The sequence below is a fragment of the Eptatretus burgeri genome, chromosome 6, assembly GCF_056783735.1.
Source record: "Eptatretus burgeri isolate ZD-2024b chromosome 6, Ebu_testis_v1, whole genome shotgun sequence".
Taxonomy (NCBI): domain Eukaryota; kingdom Metazoa; phylum Chordata; class Myxini; order Myxiniformes; family Myxinidae; genus Eptatretus; species Eptatretus burgeri.
In genome coordinates this window covers 78513201-78531124 of record NC_140966.1, presented here as the reverse complement: position 1 = coordinate 78531124, position 17924 = coordinate 78513201, and the positions used below count along the sequence as shown (strand labels likewise).

Sequence of the window (17924 nt, the reverse complement as noted above, 5' to 3'; positions counted from 1 at the left end):
GACACCAACTGTCAAACATGGAGGAGGAAGCGTGATGATCTGGGGCTCTTTTGCTGATCCAGAGTCTCCGACTTTCACAGAGTGACTGGCACCCTGTACCAAAAGGGCTACCACAGCATTTTGCAGCGCCATGCAATACCCTCTGGTCTACGCCAAGTTGGTCAGGGGTTCATCCTGCAACAAAATAACGACCCAAAACACACCTCCAGGCTATGTCAGAACTATCTTGGAAGAAAAGAACAAGACGCAAGGCTTCAAATCATGGAATGGCCAACACAGTCTCCAGACTGAACCCCTTCGAGCTGGTTTGGGATGAACTGGACAGAAGGGTGAAAGCAAACCAACCTACAAGTGCAACACATTTGTGGGAACTTCTGCAACAGTGTTGGGAAGAACTTTCTGAACAATATTTGATTTCCATTGTGGAACGAATGCCACGAGTATGTTCGGCTGTTATCTCTGCAGAAGGTGGCTACTTTGATGAGTCAAAAATTTAGATTAAATTTTGTTCAACAAAACTATTCCACGATTTATTTTTGATCTGAAATTATTTATTTGTTCTATGCTTTAATTTCAGAGTACATTGAAACATTAAACTGATTACATTTCAGTAAAAACTGGAAAAATGTGGGTGTTCTCAACCTTTTGACCAGTAGTGTATGTAAATACAGTTTATATGTATATATATATATATATATATATATATATATATATATATATATATATATATATATATATATATATATATACATATAAACTGTATTTACATACACTGTGTAAATATCTGGGTTGCTTTGTTGTTGTGTTCCCATCTGAAGCTATCGCTTGTTCCCAATGCTTGAAACCCATGTTTGAATTTTATTTAATGTCTATATTTTCTCATTGTCTACTTTTGTCCTTGAAATTCACATTCAAGTGCACTGGTGTGTTCTACTGTACTTGTCTTGCATGTGATTTATGTACAAGCTCAACAATGAGCCCAAGATGAATGCACAAAAATGATAGTACACCTAACTTTTCTATCTCTCACCTCATCCCACTCCCTCAGTCAATCGACCCAGGACAGCAGTTCAGTTGGGAGAATTCAAATCTTGACGTCAACAAGACCAAAAATCGTTTTGCCAATGTCGTCTCTTATGACCATTCACGAGTCATATTGGAATCCATTGAAGGTAAACAAAAGGTTTTCGGCACGAACTTTAAAAAAAGTAATGTGAGATTTCCATAACCTGGAATGTGAGCACCCTGACAGCTTAACTTTTACTGCACAAACAAATGGAAACTTTGAGTTGTTATACAGCAGTTCAATTAAATAAGCCATGATTTATTTGCAGGTGTTCCAGGCAGTGATTACCTCAATGGTAACTTCATGGATGGATACCGTAAGGCCAGGGCTTATATAGCCACCCAAGCACCACTTCCAGAGACGTTTGGCGATTTCTGGCGTATGGTCTGGGAACAGCATTGCAGTACCATCATCATGATGACCAGGCTTGAGGAGAGAGGAAGGGTGAGATATCTCACATCTTTCCATTTCGTTGCATTCTTTTTTCCATATCTCTTCATATCTCTCTATATCTCCAATTTCCCTCTGTATCCCACTGTATCACTCCATATCCCTCTGTATCTCCCTTATCCTTGAGTATCTCTCTTCTATCTTGTGTCACCTTCCTATCCTCCAAATATTTCCCCATCTCTCTCTTTCATTGCATGACCATCAGACATGACCAAGGTTGTGGTTCTGCTCGGTGTTCAGAGTCCTAGAATTGAATGGTTGAAACCTTGATGATGGACTGTTTGTAGCTCATCTCTCTATTTAATTTGGCTCTTCCGATTTCTATGGTTATTGTGTATTGCTCATGATTCATTAAAAATAATCTGTCTCTCTCTCCATATCTCCATCTATATATTTATTTCTCTCTCTCTCTCTCTCTCTCTCTCTCTCTCTCTCTCTCTCTCTCTCTCTCTCTCTCTCTCTCTCTCTCTCTCTGTCTCTGTCTCTGTCTCTGTCTCTGTCTCTGTCTCTGTCTCTGCCTTTCCGTTTCCCTTTCCCTTTCGGGTTTTCAAATGAGGCCCTCTGCTGTCCTCCATGCCAAGTGATCTTAATCAACATGCAGGTTTCTTGTAAGCTCTGCATTTTAAGCTGCTTTTGTTTTCCTGATCAAGTCTGAAGGCAGAAATGTGAGTCCAAGTTTCATGCTGAAAATTATAATTGTTGGACAGAGCTCAACTAACAACCATTTTAACCATTAATAAAGCACAAAAGATGGGATTTTATCACAATCAGCAATCATCGACCTCTCTCAACCATATTTAAGATCCGTCACACCCATCCCAAAGAATCTCACTTACAGGGGCTATAAATGAGTCAAAAGGATAAACCCACATTTCCAGATATAACCTGAATATTATGGATGTTGAAGTTTATTTCAGCTTTATGTAGAATGAAGAACAAGTCTTGCTGGGGAAGGCTAGTGTCGATCTACGTCAGTGGATATGTAGAACGATGGATGAAATCGACATCAAGGAATGCCAACCTCTCATTTTTGTTTTTTAATCCCCATTTTCATTAATCTTTGAAAAGTTAAACTGCCTAAAACAGAACTGTTTTTGTCTGAGTTATCTTGCATGTGCTCTTCATAAAGAGTAGAGACTCCGATCATCCGCTATTTCCCAACTGATTATCCAATTTTCCTCAAACGTTTTCTCACTTTCAATAACATTCAGAGCCTCTCCTTGCTCCGAAATAAAATTATCTCCACCACCGAAGGTGAAGGAGGTTATGTTTTCACCACTTTCTGTCTGTTTGTCTGTTTGTTTGTGCACAGGATATCTCAAAAAAGTTGCAGACAGATCCAGATGAAATTTTTTGGACAGGTTGGGAGTGTGACAAGGATGAACTGATTCGATTTTGGTGAAGATCCGGATCCAGATTTAATATTTTTTTATGTGATTCTTCACCATTTAGAGATTGGGCCAAAAAATATATAGCACAATATCTCAAAAACTTGTAGACGGATTCGGACGAAACTTGGTGGACAGGTTGGGTGTGTGATAACGAAGAATTGGTTCGATTTTGGTGAAGATCTGAATCCGGATATGGATACGAGAGTTATTTAATTTTTAAAATGATTCTTCACCATTGAGCGACAGGGCCAACAATGATATAGTACTGTATAGCATGATATTTCAAAAATGTATTGGGTCCGATATGTTCTCGTGGATCAGGCATTACGTAGTGGAAGTATGCGCTCCACCGAGTGCCCTCTAGTTTATCCTGTTTTGCTCACTCTCTGCTCATGGGTTTCTCTTTTTCTCTCTTACTGTGTACTTGTAACTTCTTTACTAGCATTCTTTCAACCATTGGAGCATCTACTTATCATGCACATGAACATGGTGGACTTTTTTGACCTCAACACTCCCCAGCACACCCTCATGAACATGCCGTGGACCCGCATCCTCCTCTTAGCCTCCTCGTTTTCTGCATGTTGAAAACGCTTCGAAGTTGCAAATATTGAAGTGATATCAAACCCAACTCTTTGGCTTGTCATTTGTGCCTTTCACTTTCTTTCTACCTTTCCCAAAACCCCCACTTCAATGTGCTGCACTATATTTAGGAAGGAAAAGATAAAATTATAGAAGTTGAAAAAATTCAGGAATAAAACTGCAACCCTTTAAAAGGATTAATAGGAAGACTCCCTCTGGTCGTAATTCCCAGCACTTCCCCCCTTAGGTGTGGAATAAACAGATGGCTCCTTTTACCAATTCCCAACTGTTTTTTGGGCGATTTTTGGCCGATGTATTGATTCAGTGCTCAAGTAATTTTCAAGTTCAGAAAACTTTTGGTCTGGAGCAGCCAGTGGATAATCGAGTTATGTATCGGTATTTTGATTCCAAAAAGAAAAGACTCGTATGATCTATTGAGCTATATTTGATGCATCCATGTAATCGCATTAAGAGGATGTTAATTCTTATTTGCAAAAGCCAGGTGGATATATTTTTCCACTCTATTTTTGCTTGTGTAGCAATTGTGGGGAATCACAGAGTGCAGCTTATAAACTTAGCTTTTAAGTCCAGTTGGTCCAAATGTTGAGAGCATCGCTCCACTTGAATGGTGGATGTACAAGGAAAACTTGTGCTCTCACATTTCTTGAATACATTTTACATCTGAAATGGAATCTACATGTAAGAGCGAATCTGTCCGTTTGTTTATTTTGTTCCTTGTATATTTCTCAACTTCCGGGCCAATTTCTCCAAAATTTGTTGGACTGCTTAGACAGATGGTCAATTTCACTATAAAAATTTTCAATTCTGAATCAAAGTAATGTAAAAAAAATAAATAATTAACGGCTTCAGCTACTGCGCATCTCGTGTCAGATAAGGGTCGGGCACCAATGTTTTCCTGCCCATCATCTCACATTGACTCAGTTTGGTGGCACCTCACTCTCTTAGCCAGGAGAGGCGTGGAGTTTGAACTGTGCATGTGCGTTTGGATGGTCAAAACCTCAAACTCTGCCTGCTTCACACATGGATCTTCGCTAACAACAGTTTCTTGATGCTTTACTGAAGTCGAAATAACCAATCTTGATCAGATAACCCAACTTGTATGAAATAATTGCATGATTAAGATGCCAACTTTCATTGGGAATTGAAACTACCACTCTTGTGGTAATGTCTATTTTCAAACCGACATGGGGACTTTTTGGACCTATAAGCAGAGACGCAGGAGTGGGAGGGGTAAGGGGGTTGCGGGGGGGGGGGAATTGCCCCTCCTGCCTTTTGCCAAATGGAGAGGTTGGCAGAAATTTCCTTCCCGAAAGAGTCTGATGACATTGCTGAACTAACACAGTGTGAGATGTTTCTAAGATGATGCATCATCTCATTTGACTGCCAATAATTTTGTCATCACAAGTCCTGTGGAGCCTTTAAGAGGCACACCTCAAATTTCCTCAAAGATTTGCCAATTTCAATTTATCTTGTATGTAGTCAATTTTCACTGTGATAATACACCGCAGCACGTATCCTGGCAGCAATTGAGGCTAGCTGACGCGCCTTGTTCTGCCATAGAATTACATAGAAGAGTAATAGTGCTTTGATAATTCTCAGTATCACAATTAATTCAAATAATCTTACCGCATGTGTACGTGATCACTTTTTGGGACCTTTTGGTGTGAGTGTGCAACAGCAGCTGGAGCGCTTCCGTTTTGATCGTGGTCTACAGTCAATTCCTATGCCGCGTTTTAGTTCAATTTGCAGCCTCAATTTCTTCTTCAAATTGTAACTCGCTGTTTATCTCCAGATATTTGTCTTCCACCCTAAATCAAGAAAGGGAAGGATGTGTTTATTTATTTATTTATTTATTCATTTATTTACTTCCTTCAAAGAAATTCTGCCCCCTTGCCCTTTACCACTCTGCCATCCCTGCCTTTAAGTGCAATCCAATAAAACTGAGCAGGAAAAATAGATTAAGCAGAAATGGACCTTATTTTGAGAATTTCCATTGAAGGTGTTATACCTTCCTGAACTCATACAACAAAACGTAATGTTACATTTTTTTTAAACTTACGACTAATAAAAGATTGGCCATGCCATCAAAGTATATATATATATATATATATATATATATATATATATATATATATATATATATATATATATATATATATATATATATATATGTAAGACTTGTGACTGATGATAAATGTATATGATGGTGACCGAGTAGTGGTGATGACACCCGATTAGTATCCCAGTGGTTCTCAGGTTTAAAAAGACCTCAAGGCAGTATGGAGCATGTAGCTTCTCTTATCCAACCTATTCTCAGGAGAGTCACTACATTACTATCAGATTGTTGGTTAAAACAGATGGTTTATTTATTCATGACCTTCAGGCAAGGGGGCAATCTATCTGGTACCACCTGGCGTAACCTATGTTTGATGCCATTCCACACATTCTGGTTCACTCTTTATGCAATAAGGAAAACACATGGTGGAAATTCTTCTTTGTCTTTCAAATGCAACAAAGTCTGTGAGTTACATCATTGGCTGGGGAGTGAAAGTGGGGGAGGGGGGGGGGTGAAACCACTGCTGCACACTTGATGCAGTGCTCCCTGAAAGTTAGAGCAGGAATTTTGGAATTTGTTCATGGTGCAGCGATAGCTCACCTCTTCCTCGCAAAGGATACCATCGGATCTCACGTCCATCTCAAAGGCCAGCAGATGGCACACACATCAATCAATAGCCCTGCCTGCGAAACACCTGGATGACAGTTCATAGCTGGGTCCAGATTCAAATCCAGGCTAAACATCTCAGATGCGAGTGTACACACTTCTCGGATATTCTGAATTGTCAATCAAATGCTGCTTATGAAAAGGTAGGGCTGCTCATAATAATCCCAAACAAATCGAAAAAGGGTAGAGTGCTTTTCATTATCTCTGCCACCAAAGATGGATGGAAGTTATGTTTTCACCCCTGGTTTGTCTGTCAGTCTGTTTTGTCTGTGAGCAGGGTATCTCAAAAAGGTATGGACGGATTTTGACTGAACTTGGTGGACAGGTTAGGTGTGTGACAAGGACGAATTGATTAGAGTTTGGTGAACATCTGGATCCAGATACTGATCAGAGAATTTGTTTAAGTGTTTCTTAACCATTGAGAGAAAGGGCTAAAAATGATACAGCACTGTATTGCATGATATTTCGAAACGTTGTTTGCATGTTATGACAACACTCGGTGGATGAGTTGGTGAGGTGACAAGAACAAGCCAGTTAGATTTTGGTTCAGATCCGGATTCAGATCTGGCCTATCAGTGGGATACAAAACGTAAACTGTTCAGCCTGATGGAGGAAGCGCTCTACAGAGTGCCGGTGTAGTTACTGCACGCACATGAAGCAAAAAGTGGGGATAAGGAATTGGTTCATGCCAGAACATCCGTCTTATCACTTTATGATTGTCAGTTTATGATCGAGGAACAACGTATTTAAATCAAATCTTATATATTGAACACGAATCGGAACATCGATAAAATGGTGTCTGTCATTTTAACGTACCTTGGCTTAAAATTCAACCTCACCGCACTTGCACAGAGAGGAGTGAGATAATATTTTTACTCCGTCTTTCTGCCTGGCAGTCAAACAAAATGGAAAATAATTTCAAACAGGAGACTTGGTGTTTTTTCAAGGGTGTTATAAGGGACACAAATAATAGGCAAGAATAACGAATGTAAGGCAACTATCATGGATGCCTCTTCCTGGTGGTTGTATCCCCGACCCACCAACACAAATCGGATGCCAAATATTCTCCATTCTTCTCTGCTGCCTGGATTCGCCAGGGCAGCGCAGTCATGGTCAGTGCTGATCCATCACCATTGACAGGCCCTTCCTCTCTTGTCCCTCTCTCTCATTTGTCTGTCTCTGTCTGTCTGTCTGTCTCTCTCTCTCCTCTGTGTCTGTCTCTGTCTCTGTCTCTGTCTCTGTCTCTCTGTCTCTCTGTCTCTCTCTCTCTCTCTCTCTCTCTCTCTCTCTCTCTCTCTCTCTCTCTCTCTCTGTCTCTGTCTCTGTCTCTGTCTCTGTCTCTGTCTCTGTCTCTGTCTCTGTCTCTGTCTCTGTCTCTGTCTCTCTCTCTCTCTCTCTCTCTCTCTCTCTCTCTCTCTCTCTCTCTCTCTCTCTCTCTCTCTCTCTCTCTCTCTCTCTCTCTCTCTCTCTCATGGCTCTGACTTTGTGAATGCGGGGGGCCTCTGGGTTGCTCCTGGGATATGATCGGCTGTCTCCGTGCCACGGGCTTGTTCATGAGAACTATTGAAGGCTATATAACAGCAATAACTGATGTAACATGTTCGATATAGGGGGTGCAATAGCTCCTGGGAAAATGGCGGTAAAACCCAGAATTAATTTATTTATACACCATTAAACCTTTATTTAAATTGAATTATATGCTTGAAGACCATATCAAACAAATCACCTCGATCATAGTTCCAAAAAAACATGCAATATATCGATATATAGCATTACAGGTCATTGCATGTTTTTGGGGGGTAAAGAAGAGGCCGCCATTAGTATCGATCTTCTCCATCATCTCCATCAACTCCTCTCTCTCGTAGCAATCATCAACATTGCAATTGCATTATTGTATCAAGTTTGACATCATTATTATTAAAGGTTAATATTCATGATCTTAATAACTCAATAAAAGAAACTTTATTGTATGTTCGATTCACACAGGAAAACGAGCCTGGTGTTGGCTTAATGGTTGAAGTTTCTGGAATAAAATCTTAGAGTCTTGAGTTCTGCCCCTGTCGTTCTGTTAAACAACACCAGATGGGTTGACTCAGCCTGTCATCCTTCTGAGGTTGGCAAAATGATTACCAGCTTCCTGGAAATAGGGGGCACTGCATCAGCAGCGCAGCCACACTACCAGCAATGATGCAACCAGCAGCCATAGTCGTCATACAACATAATCTATCTATAATTCCAGCAATCTCTGTGTCTGTCTGTCTGTCTCTCTGTCTGTCTGCGACCGCCATTTCTCGATGACCGCCGGTCCGATCTCATTGAAACTTGTCAGAAATATTGCCGGGGACCCGCAGATGTGCCTTTTTGAGGTTTGATATCGATCAGACGAGCGGTTCCCAAGTTATGGCTATTTTAATGCTTTTTCAGTGTTGAAAAGGTGTATATATGGCAGCTGAAGGTGTCGTTCCACCTTCTCACATTATCATGCCAATTTTTTTCCCAAATTATTAATAACCGGACGACCACCGGTCCGATCGGATTGAAACTTGCCAGGAATATTGCCGGGGACCCGCGGATGTGCCTTTTCGAGGTTTGATATTAATCGGACGAGCAGTTTCCAAGTTACGGCCATTTATCTGTCCACCAATATCTGCGAGAGAGGGGGGATGGGAGAGCGGGGGATGAGAGTGGGGGCGAGAGAGGAGGGGTGAGAGAGGGAGGAGAGAGGGGAGAGAGAGAGGGGGGAAAGAGAGGGGTGCGAGAGAGGGGAGGGAGAGAGGAGGGAAAGAGGGGGTGAGAGAGAGGGGGCGTCACAATTAAAGAGAGGGGGCGAGAGATGGGGGTGAGAGAGAGGGGGAGAGAGGAGGGGCAAGACTAAGGGGGGCGAGGGGGCGAGAGAGAGGGGGCGTCACAATTCTTCTTCATTTGATTTGACGTCACAATTGACGCTGGAGACCTGAATATGTTTCCCAGGTGTTTCCCAAGTTATGGCCATTTATGATACGGTTGGTCCGATCTAATTGAAACTAGAACTGCCACTTTATTACTGCTGGCAGTGATGACCGGGTACCCAGTCCGTCCGCCTTTGACACAACGTGAGACTTAAATCATAGTCGCAATTTTCGCATTGAAAGGATAAGCGGTGCCAGAGAAAACATAATTTAATGGTGATACAAACACAGGCATGCTTTGAGACGGCGCGGAACAGGCGAGTTACGAACCGGGCAGCACAAAGCGTTCAATTTCGTTATTACTGGCTTCCAGATTCAAATAATTAAATAATTCTGGCTCCCAAACCGTGTGACCGATCAGGTTGAAATTTTAAACTTTTGTTTCGCATGTCACCTGAATTATAAATTTGAAGGTTCGCATATATAGAAGCAGAGGTTCCAGAGTAAACATTAATTAATATTTATCCTTCAATCCAAGATGGCGAACAAACCATGTGACTAATGATGTCATAATTTGCACCACGTATGCAAACACGATGGTGGATGATAACTGCAAATTTTTGCTTCTCCAGGTTAAACAGTTCCAGAGAAAACATTATTTAATATTTTTCTTAAAACCAACATGGCTACCAAACCCTGGGCCCGATTCTGTTGAAATTTCAAACCCTCATTCCGCATGACTGTTCCACCATAAAGGTGATGTTTCACATTTATTGATGCAATAATTCCAGAGTAAACATTAATTAATATTTTTCCTTCAATCCACTATGGCTGCCAAACGTTGCGTCATACCTCAAAAGGGGTGAGAACTTTTTATTCGTCATGGAGAGGCGGTCATAGTGATGGAGTTTCGCCTGGATCTGTTCAGCCGTTTCAGAGAAAAAGGCGTTTAAAGATATTGTTTTTCAATCCAAGATGGCTGACGAACCATGTGACCTATGACATCAGAAATTTATATTCTGCTTCCAACTGGGTATTGGAACACGTATGTGAAGTTTCGTGTTAATCGGTAAAGGTGCGTTTTTCTATCCAATATGGCTGCCAAACCATGTGACGTGTGATGTCATAATTTTTACCTTGCGTGTATAGATGATGATAGATGATAATTGCAAATTTTCGATTCGTTAGGTTAAGCGGTTCCAGAGAAAACATTATTTAATATTTTTCTTAAATCCAAGATGGCGGCCAAACCATGTGACTTATGAATTCGAAATTAACAAACTTATATCGCCTTCCTGTCCCGAATATAGTCCTGAAATCTCTCCTTCATTGGACCAGCACTTCTGGAGAAGAAGATGTTTGAAGGTTTTAGGGTTTTTTCAAGATGGCCGCCAAACCATGTGACCGATCAAGAAGACATTAACAAACTTGAGAAAGGACCTCATGAGGAATATACGTGTGAAGTTTCGTCTTAATCTGTCTTGCCCTTCTGGAGAAGAAGATTTTTAAAATTTATTCATTTTCTATCCAAGATGGCTGGCAAACCATGTGACTTCTGAGGTAAAAATTTTTTTACCATGTATGCAGACTTGAGGGACGAAGGCACTTGCAAATTTTCGCTTCGATGGCTTTTGAAATTCCAGAGAAAACATTATTTAATATTTTTCTTAAATCCAACATGGCGGCCAAACCATGTGACCTATCACTTCAAAATTAACAAACTTGCATCGCATACATGTCACGAATATAGTTCTGAAATCTCGCCTTGATTGGACCAGCGCTTCTGGAGAAGAAGATGTTTTAGGGTTTTTTCAAGATGGCCACCAAACCATGTGACGTATCAACAACAAATTAACAAACTTGAAAGAGGACCTCAGGGGGAATGTACCTGTAAAGTAAAGTCACCCTCTCTCTGTTCTATTCACCCTCTCATTTGCCCAAGGTCATCTGCCATCTGCTTGGAAATCTGCTAACATCACTGCCCTGCATAAAAAAGGTGCAAAAACAGATCCCTATAACTACAGACCAATCAGCCTTCTCCCAATCATCAGCAAGGTGATGGAATCCATCATCGCCTCAGATATGAAATCCTTCCTCTTCTCCAATGGCTTGATTTCCAAATCATCAATTTGGTTTCAGACCAGGTCACTCTACCCTGGATATGCTGCTTCTGCTCTCCCATCAATGGATGGAGGTCCTCAATGCCAGACAGGAAATCCGAGCCGTATCCCTGGACATATCACGTGCTTTTGACACAGTCTGGCACCCTGCCCTACTCACCAAACTCTCTTCCCATGGTATTCAAGGCCATCTCCACTCATGGCTCGCAGACTTCCTCTCCTGTCGCAGTCAACGTGTGGCCCTAAATGGAGTTCTTTCATCCCCTCTTCCTGTGCAGGCTGGAGTTCCTCAAGGTAGCGTTCTGGGCCCTGTTCTTTTTCTGGTTTTCATCAATGATCTCTCGGACTCTCTGGAAAATCCTCTATTTCTCTTTGCCGACGACTCCACCCTCTGCCGTACCATCTGTCATCCCTCAGACCGGCAAGCAGCAGCTTCTTCACTCACTGCAGATCTGGATAAAATCACAAACTGGTCCAACACGTGGAACATGTCTTTCAATCCAGACAAATCTCACGCTCTCACTATGTCTCTTCGAAAGGACCGTTTACAAAACCCCCCCATCCACTTTCTCAACAATCCTCTGGAAGAAGTCTTTTCTTTCAAGCTTCTAGGTCTCACTATCTGCCATGACCTTTCCTGGGAAAGTCACATTTCCAACCTCGCCTCAAAAGCCAGTCGCCGACTGGGAATCCTCCGTCGTGCTAAGTCCTTCCTCGGCCCTCTTGAGCTCCTGACCACTTACAAAGCTTTTGTCCGTTGACTGATGGAGTACTGCTCTCCCCTCTGGGCTGGTGCTCCTGCCTCCCACCTTTCTCGGCTTCACGCTGTCGAAACCAGGGCATTTAAGATCATCGGCATCTCCTGCAATGAAGCTGAGTCTTTGGGCCTCTCACTCAATCACCGCAGGTTGGTCGGTGGTCTTTCTGTCTTCTACCGACTCCTCTCCAGCCTTGCCCCCCCTGCTCTCTCTGCGATTTGTCCCCACCACATTTCCACAGGGCGCTCAAGGTCCGCCAACAACCCCCTTCTGGTAAAACTACCAAAATCACGAATCACTGCTCATCTTCACTCTTTCATTCCTCTTTTTTCCCGCCTTTGGAATAAACTTCCTCACTCTATTCTTTCCCATTCTTCCCTCCAGGCTTTCAAAACAGCTGTTCACCACCACCTCTTATCTTCCCCCATCCAAATCCTCGATCTTTTCTACCCCCGATAATCCACCCAAGCCCACTTCCTTCATTTCTCCTACTTTCCTTCCTGAAAGTCCCTGAAATGTCCATCTTCTCTTCGCCATGTTCCCCGTCCCATCCCCATCCCTCTCCCTTCCACAGTTCACCTAATGTGTCTGTTCCCCACTGTTTTGTCCCTTCCACTCCCACCCCTCTTGTCTCATGCCTCCTTGCTGTGAGTTGTGTGTTAGCTCTCATACGAGCCTCGACCAAGGTATACAAAAAAAAAAAAAAAAAAAAAAAAAGTTTCGCCTTAATCTGTCCAGCCCTTCTGGAGAAGAAGATTTTTTTTTAAAAACACTAAAAAAACAAGATGGCGGCCGAATTACGTCATCGATGACGTCAAAAATAACATTTTTGACGATGAATTTTGTCGTAGATGACGCTCAAAATTTTTCAGATTTTTCCTATATGGCATTCTACTTGACGAATTTTCACCGGTATATCGCTTCACCCATGACGTCACGAAAAAATCACACGTATTCCCCATAGTGAGCTTATTAAAATGTATTAAACGAAAAAAATTTCCATAGCACGGTTTCCGAGATACAGATGTCCAAAGTTTATCGCTTTTTTCAAGATGGCGCCCGCACCACGTGACCATTGACGTCATAATTATAACGTGATTGTGCTATCAAAAAAGATACAAACTATGGTGAAAATTTCCTGTCGATCGGACTTAGTGTCCCAGAGAAAATGATTTTTAAAGCGAAAAAGGGTGCAAAATGCCGGCGGAAAAAGAAAAAGAATAAATAAACAGAAGAAAAACAATAGGGTACCCTGTACTCACAGGGTACCCTAATAACTGAAGAAAATAAACTTTATTTGATGTTCTTAATAACCCTTTTATTCATGAAGATAAATATCACAAGAATAATGCATAATGTTAATTGAAGGTACATTTTGGACAAATTTTAAAAATTGAAGTCCCTAACCCTATTTTCCCCAGTAGCCCTTTGTTTGCGGGTTTGCGGTTCATGGGGACTTTCAAGAATGTAACCCCAATGAGAGGCAAAACCCTCCTGTATAGATTTGAACACTGTGCATGGTATCGTATTCTATGAACTCCAGTTGAGTAAGTTTTCATTGAAGATGGTATTTTAATGATTGGATTTTAAGCTGAATTACATACATTCCCAAAGTGTCAATTAATTGGGATTCGCTAGATATCTGTTATTGTCGGGTTTTCCGTGTGTGTGTGTGTGTGTGTGTGTGTGTGTGTGTGTGTGTGCGTGCGTGCGTGCGTGTGTGCGCGTGTGCGCGCGTGTGCGTGCAACGTGAGGCTCCACGGCACAAACCAGCAAACCGATTTCGATGAAACTTGGCGAACAAGTGCCATATGGGCTGGGAGTGTGCGCATTTGAGTTTCGTTGCTAAGCAACCACCCGTTGCTATTCAGCGGCCGAAAAACCGCGTTTTAAGAACCCAAACGGTAACTGATGCAGCGCGGCTTCTATGATAGGTAGAGCGACCGGACCAACTCCTGCCTATTCCTTCGATCCCCATCTAGTTATCACGACAGCATAACGTTCCTCTATCTCTCATAGTTTCCGAATGGCAGCCCTCCGAATGCGGAAAGGTGGTGAACCAGGGAATATGCTAAGTGACCTTGACCTCGGAAACCGTCAACGGCGGAACGTTCAAATTCGGTGTATGGATAAAGTTTAATCACCACTACAAAATTGAACCGCAGCATTTTTCCACATTCGATCACCAAGGGTCTCGGGGCTGAAATACGCAAAATTCGAAAAAATACTTTTTCTCGACCTTCGTTCACTATTTTCAATACTTGTCCTACAGTTTTGAATGTGGAGAAACGAGACTTCGGAATTAAACACTTCGAGATATTTAGAAAATTTTACTCGAGCCGATTTTTGATTTAGGTTTTATTTTTCAAATGGTAGTCCTGTGAGGAGTGCCAGTTGGCAAAATACACAATAGGAAAAATCTTGCCAGGCAGAGGAACAATTGTATGTGAACCAATACGTCTTGGCAATGAATCTTCGGCGGTGGATCGGTCAGAATGAAAAGTATCGTATCCAGCGCTTCAATCTTAGCGGATCCCTCGTCGCCTACCGGCTTGTTAATAATTAAAGTGTGTTATTTTAAAATAAGCAATTTTCCTTTGTCATGGTAAATATGAAACAAATTCAATGTGAATAATGTCAGTTTGAAATCCTTTAATTTAAACTGCACAAGATATTTGTGGATGGTCAGTTTTTAATGGCTTGGAGAGATCCCAAGCTATATTTTCTCTCTCTTTCTTGCTTTTCCATGAGGAAAGGAAAATAAGCTCTTGTAGGAGAAAAAAAAAAGGAGTTCTCCCCTTCTCTTCCTTTACCTCCCCTTCACTTGGCTTACTCTCCTCTTTTCCTGTGAAATATGCCTTCATTTTCCCTCTGCTGCCAAACGGCTGTCGATTTGAACAAATTTATTGGGAGAGTTGTCTCGTTCCTGCATCTCTCTCGAACATTTATTGCAGGCTTAGACAAAATGCTGGATGATCATGCATGCTAAATCAAATGACACACACTCTGATACATCAGTAGCTTGACATAGGCAACTGATCTAAGCCAAAGCCAAAACTAACAAGGAATAAAGCAGCACATACAAATAGCAATGTCAACTATTCATAATTTTCTGTGACTGTTAATTTGGCATGCAGTTTGGTACGAGCATCCTCAGGCCATTGCTGATATTTCCATGTACTCGTGGGCATTAAATGTGTTCAAGCTTGATCGAGAAAGGTCTTGCCACAATATCTACGATATACCCTTGAAAAAGCCTTGACGTGCAAACACTAGCCTCTGAGCTGTCTCGCCTGTGTTCGAATGTCGACCCAGCTATAAATTGTTACACTTGTGTTTTGCAAACTGTCACACATCATTATGCGCCCTGTCCATCAGAAGAACGTTTAAACAGGACGTTCCATCTATTGTCAATATTTCTGATGTTTGCAGGCAGGACAATTCATCAATATGTATGCCATCCCTTGGATGGATGTTAAACTGGGCATCCCTTCTCTCAGCATTAGTTGGTGGACGTTAAAGACCCCATGGTGTCCTCCTTGGCCAAATTAAAATTCCCTGCACTAACCAATAGGGGCACTGCATCAGTGGCACAGCTACGCCACCAACAAATGATGCTACCCACAGCCATGTGCTGCATATGAAAGAAGAAAAAGAAGAAAGAAGTCTCTTGCAAAACATTATGTGGTCACCACAGTCCTCTCCCGAGTGAATAGTCCTGTTGCTGAATCTTCCATGTAACCTCCTTTGTTGAACTGAATGTCCTTTCCTTGTTCTTTACTGTGTTTATTTGTCAATTGCTTAATGATGTGTTTGTCAAGGGAAACATATGCCCGTTCTCGTTAAGGAGGATTGACGAACTCGTGCATTGTCGTGAACGTTTCCAGCTGAAAACCAACCTTGGGCAGGTCGCCACCTCAACACAGGATGCTCCAGATTACAAGGGAATCTGAATTTGGCAGTTTGGAGGTCGTGTGTGTGTGTGTGTGTGTGTGTGTGTGTGTGTGTGTGTGTGTGTGTGTGTGTGTGTGTGTGTGTGTGTGTGTGTGTGTGTGTGTGTGTGTGTGTGTGTGTACACATGTGTCGTCGGTTGTTGTTTCAGAAGGTGGAATGGAGTCCTCCTCAGTCTCGAAATATCCACCTCTGTTTCAGTAAGGGATCATGATTCATGGACCAAGGTGTGAAGTTTTGTTCTCAAAGTTTTCTTCCGAGGACTCTTTTGAGGATTGTCACCGAGCCCGGAGAGCTTCCCACTGTAGTTCGGTTGTAGTAATAGTCCCAGGGATGGTTCTTAAGATCTCTGGAAAGTTCATTTTTATCATTCTCATTGCTCCAATGATCACTGGTACAATTTCAGCACACTTCAACTTCCAGGATCTTTTCACTTCATTTTTGAGATCTTGGTATTTGGTCATTTTCTTCATCTCTGCATTGTTCAAGCCAAACTCGCAGGGTACTGACACCTCAAATAGCAATCCCTTATTTTCTTTTTTTGTACCTAAATGTGATATCTGGTAGCAATGCTTTGTTTTCTATGGTCACGTTTGATGGGATCATTAGATTGTATGTGAGCATGACTTCCTTATTTTCAATGATTGCTTTTGGTTCATGTTTCCATCAGTTTTCTGGAACTGGGATTTTTAATTTTTAATTTGTATACTACATTGTCGAGGCTCATATGAGAGCTAACGCACAATGCATAGCAAGGTGGGCATGAGACGAGGGGCAGGAGAGGGAAGGACAAAATAGTGGGGAACAGAGACAATGAGATCTGTCAAATGGAGAGGGATGGGGCGGGGAACACGGAGTATACAAGATGGACACCAAAGGGACTTTCAGGAAGGAAAGCAGGGAATTTTAAGGAGGAAAATCGCAGACAGAGCAGGAGGGGCGAGACCGGAGAGTGGACAATACAGTACACATATAAACATGAGGTGGGAGTGGAGAGGAAGCTGAAGCCAGAGGTGTTCCTGGGGTGTGGGGGAGTGAGAGCAGTGCATGGAGATTGAGGAATAGAGTCTTTGATGAAGAGAGCAATTCCTCCACCAGGACGAGGCTCAGGTCTGTCATACCAGAGGAGGGAGTAACCAGGGAGATCTACTTGGGAGTCAGAGATGTCTTGACGGAGGAAAGTTTCTGTTAGGCAGATTATGTCTGGTTTGTCAGTGGCAACCTGTATGGAAAGATCTGAAAGGTTTGAGCGAAGGCCCTGGATATTTGAGGTCCACACTGTTAATGAAGAGGGAGGAGAGGAGACTTTGGCTGCAGGGGATGGGAGGGGAGGGTAGGACAAGGAAAGAGGGGGGGGGGGTAAGGAGAGTTGTTGAAAGAGTATGTGGAATTGCAGAAGAGCGAGGGGAGGGAGCCAGATGAGTAAGAGAAAAGGCTCTGTGGTGCTGGGTTGAGGTACAGTGGGGAGTAATAAGAGAGGGGGCAGAAGGCAGTTGAGGATTTGAGGAGGTCGATCAATAAGATGGAAGAGGAGAGAGGGCAATTGAATGAGGCAGCTTTGTGGATGAGAGGGGGGAAACTTTGAGAAGGGTGAGTGAGGGGTGAATGGTGGGAGAGGGTTAAGTTGAGATTGTTGATGGAGAAAGGTGAGGGGGGAGTTTTTGAGAAAGGTGAGGGGGAAGCTTTGATGGAGAAGAGTGTGATGGTTGCTTTGAGAGGGAGGGGTGAGAGGGGGTAAAATGGCACTGAAGTTGGAAAAAAAGAATGGTTGAAGGAAAGCAAACAAGCATAGCCAACTGGTGTTTTAAGTTTTTAGTTCAGAAATGCGATTAACGACATTTCTTGATGGATGCAATGAAGGTGAATTAAGAGAATGGAGAGAAAAATACGTTTCAACAGTTGGATTTTTTCGACGAGGAATGAAGCAGAGGTCGAATTGAGAGCAGTCTGTTGAAGTGGAAAAAGAGTAGTGAATTAT

General features: G+C 42.3%; 1 protein-coding gene across 2 annotated transcripts in view; it reads left to right on the top strand.

Moving 5' to 3' along the window:
- Positions 1-17924, top strand: part of LOC147025135 (receptor-type tyrosine-protein phosphatase delta-like) — a 278354-nt gene that overhangs the window by 179142 nt on the left and 81288 nt on the right. For both annotated transcript variants that reach the window (XM_085885801.1, XM_085885802.1), the window contains 2 exons: positions 1049-1172; positions 1335-1510. In XM_085885801.1, coding sequence (XP_085741927.1) covers positions 1049-1172; positions 1335-1510 — 300 coding nt within the window. The remainder of the gene's footprint in view (positions 1-1048; positions 1173-1334; positions 1511-17924) is intronic.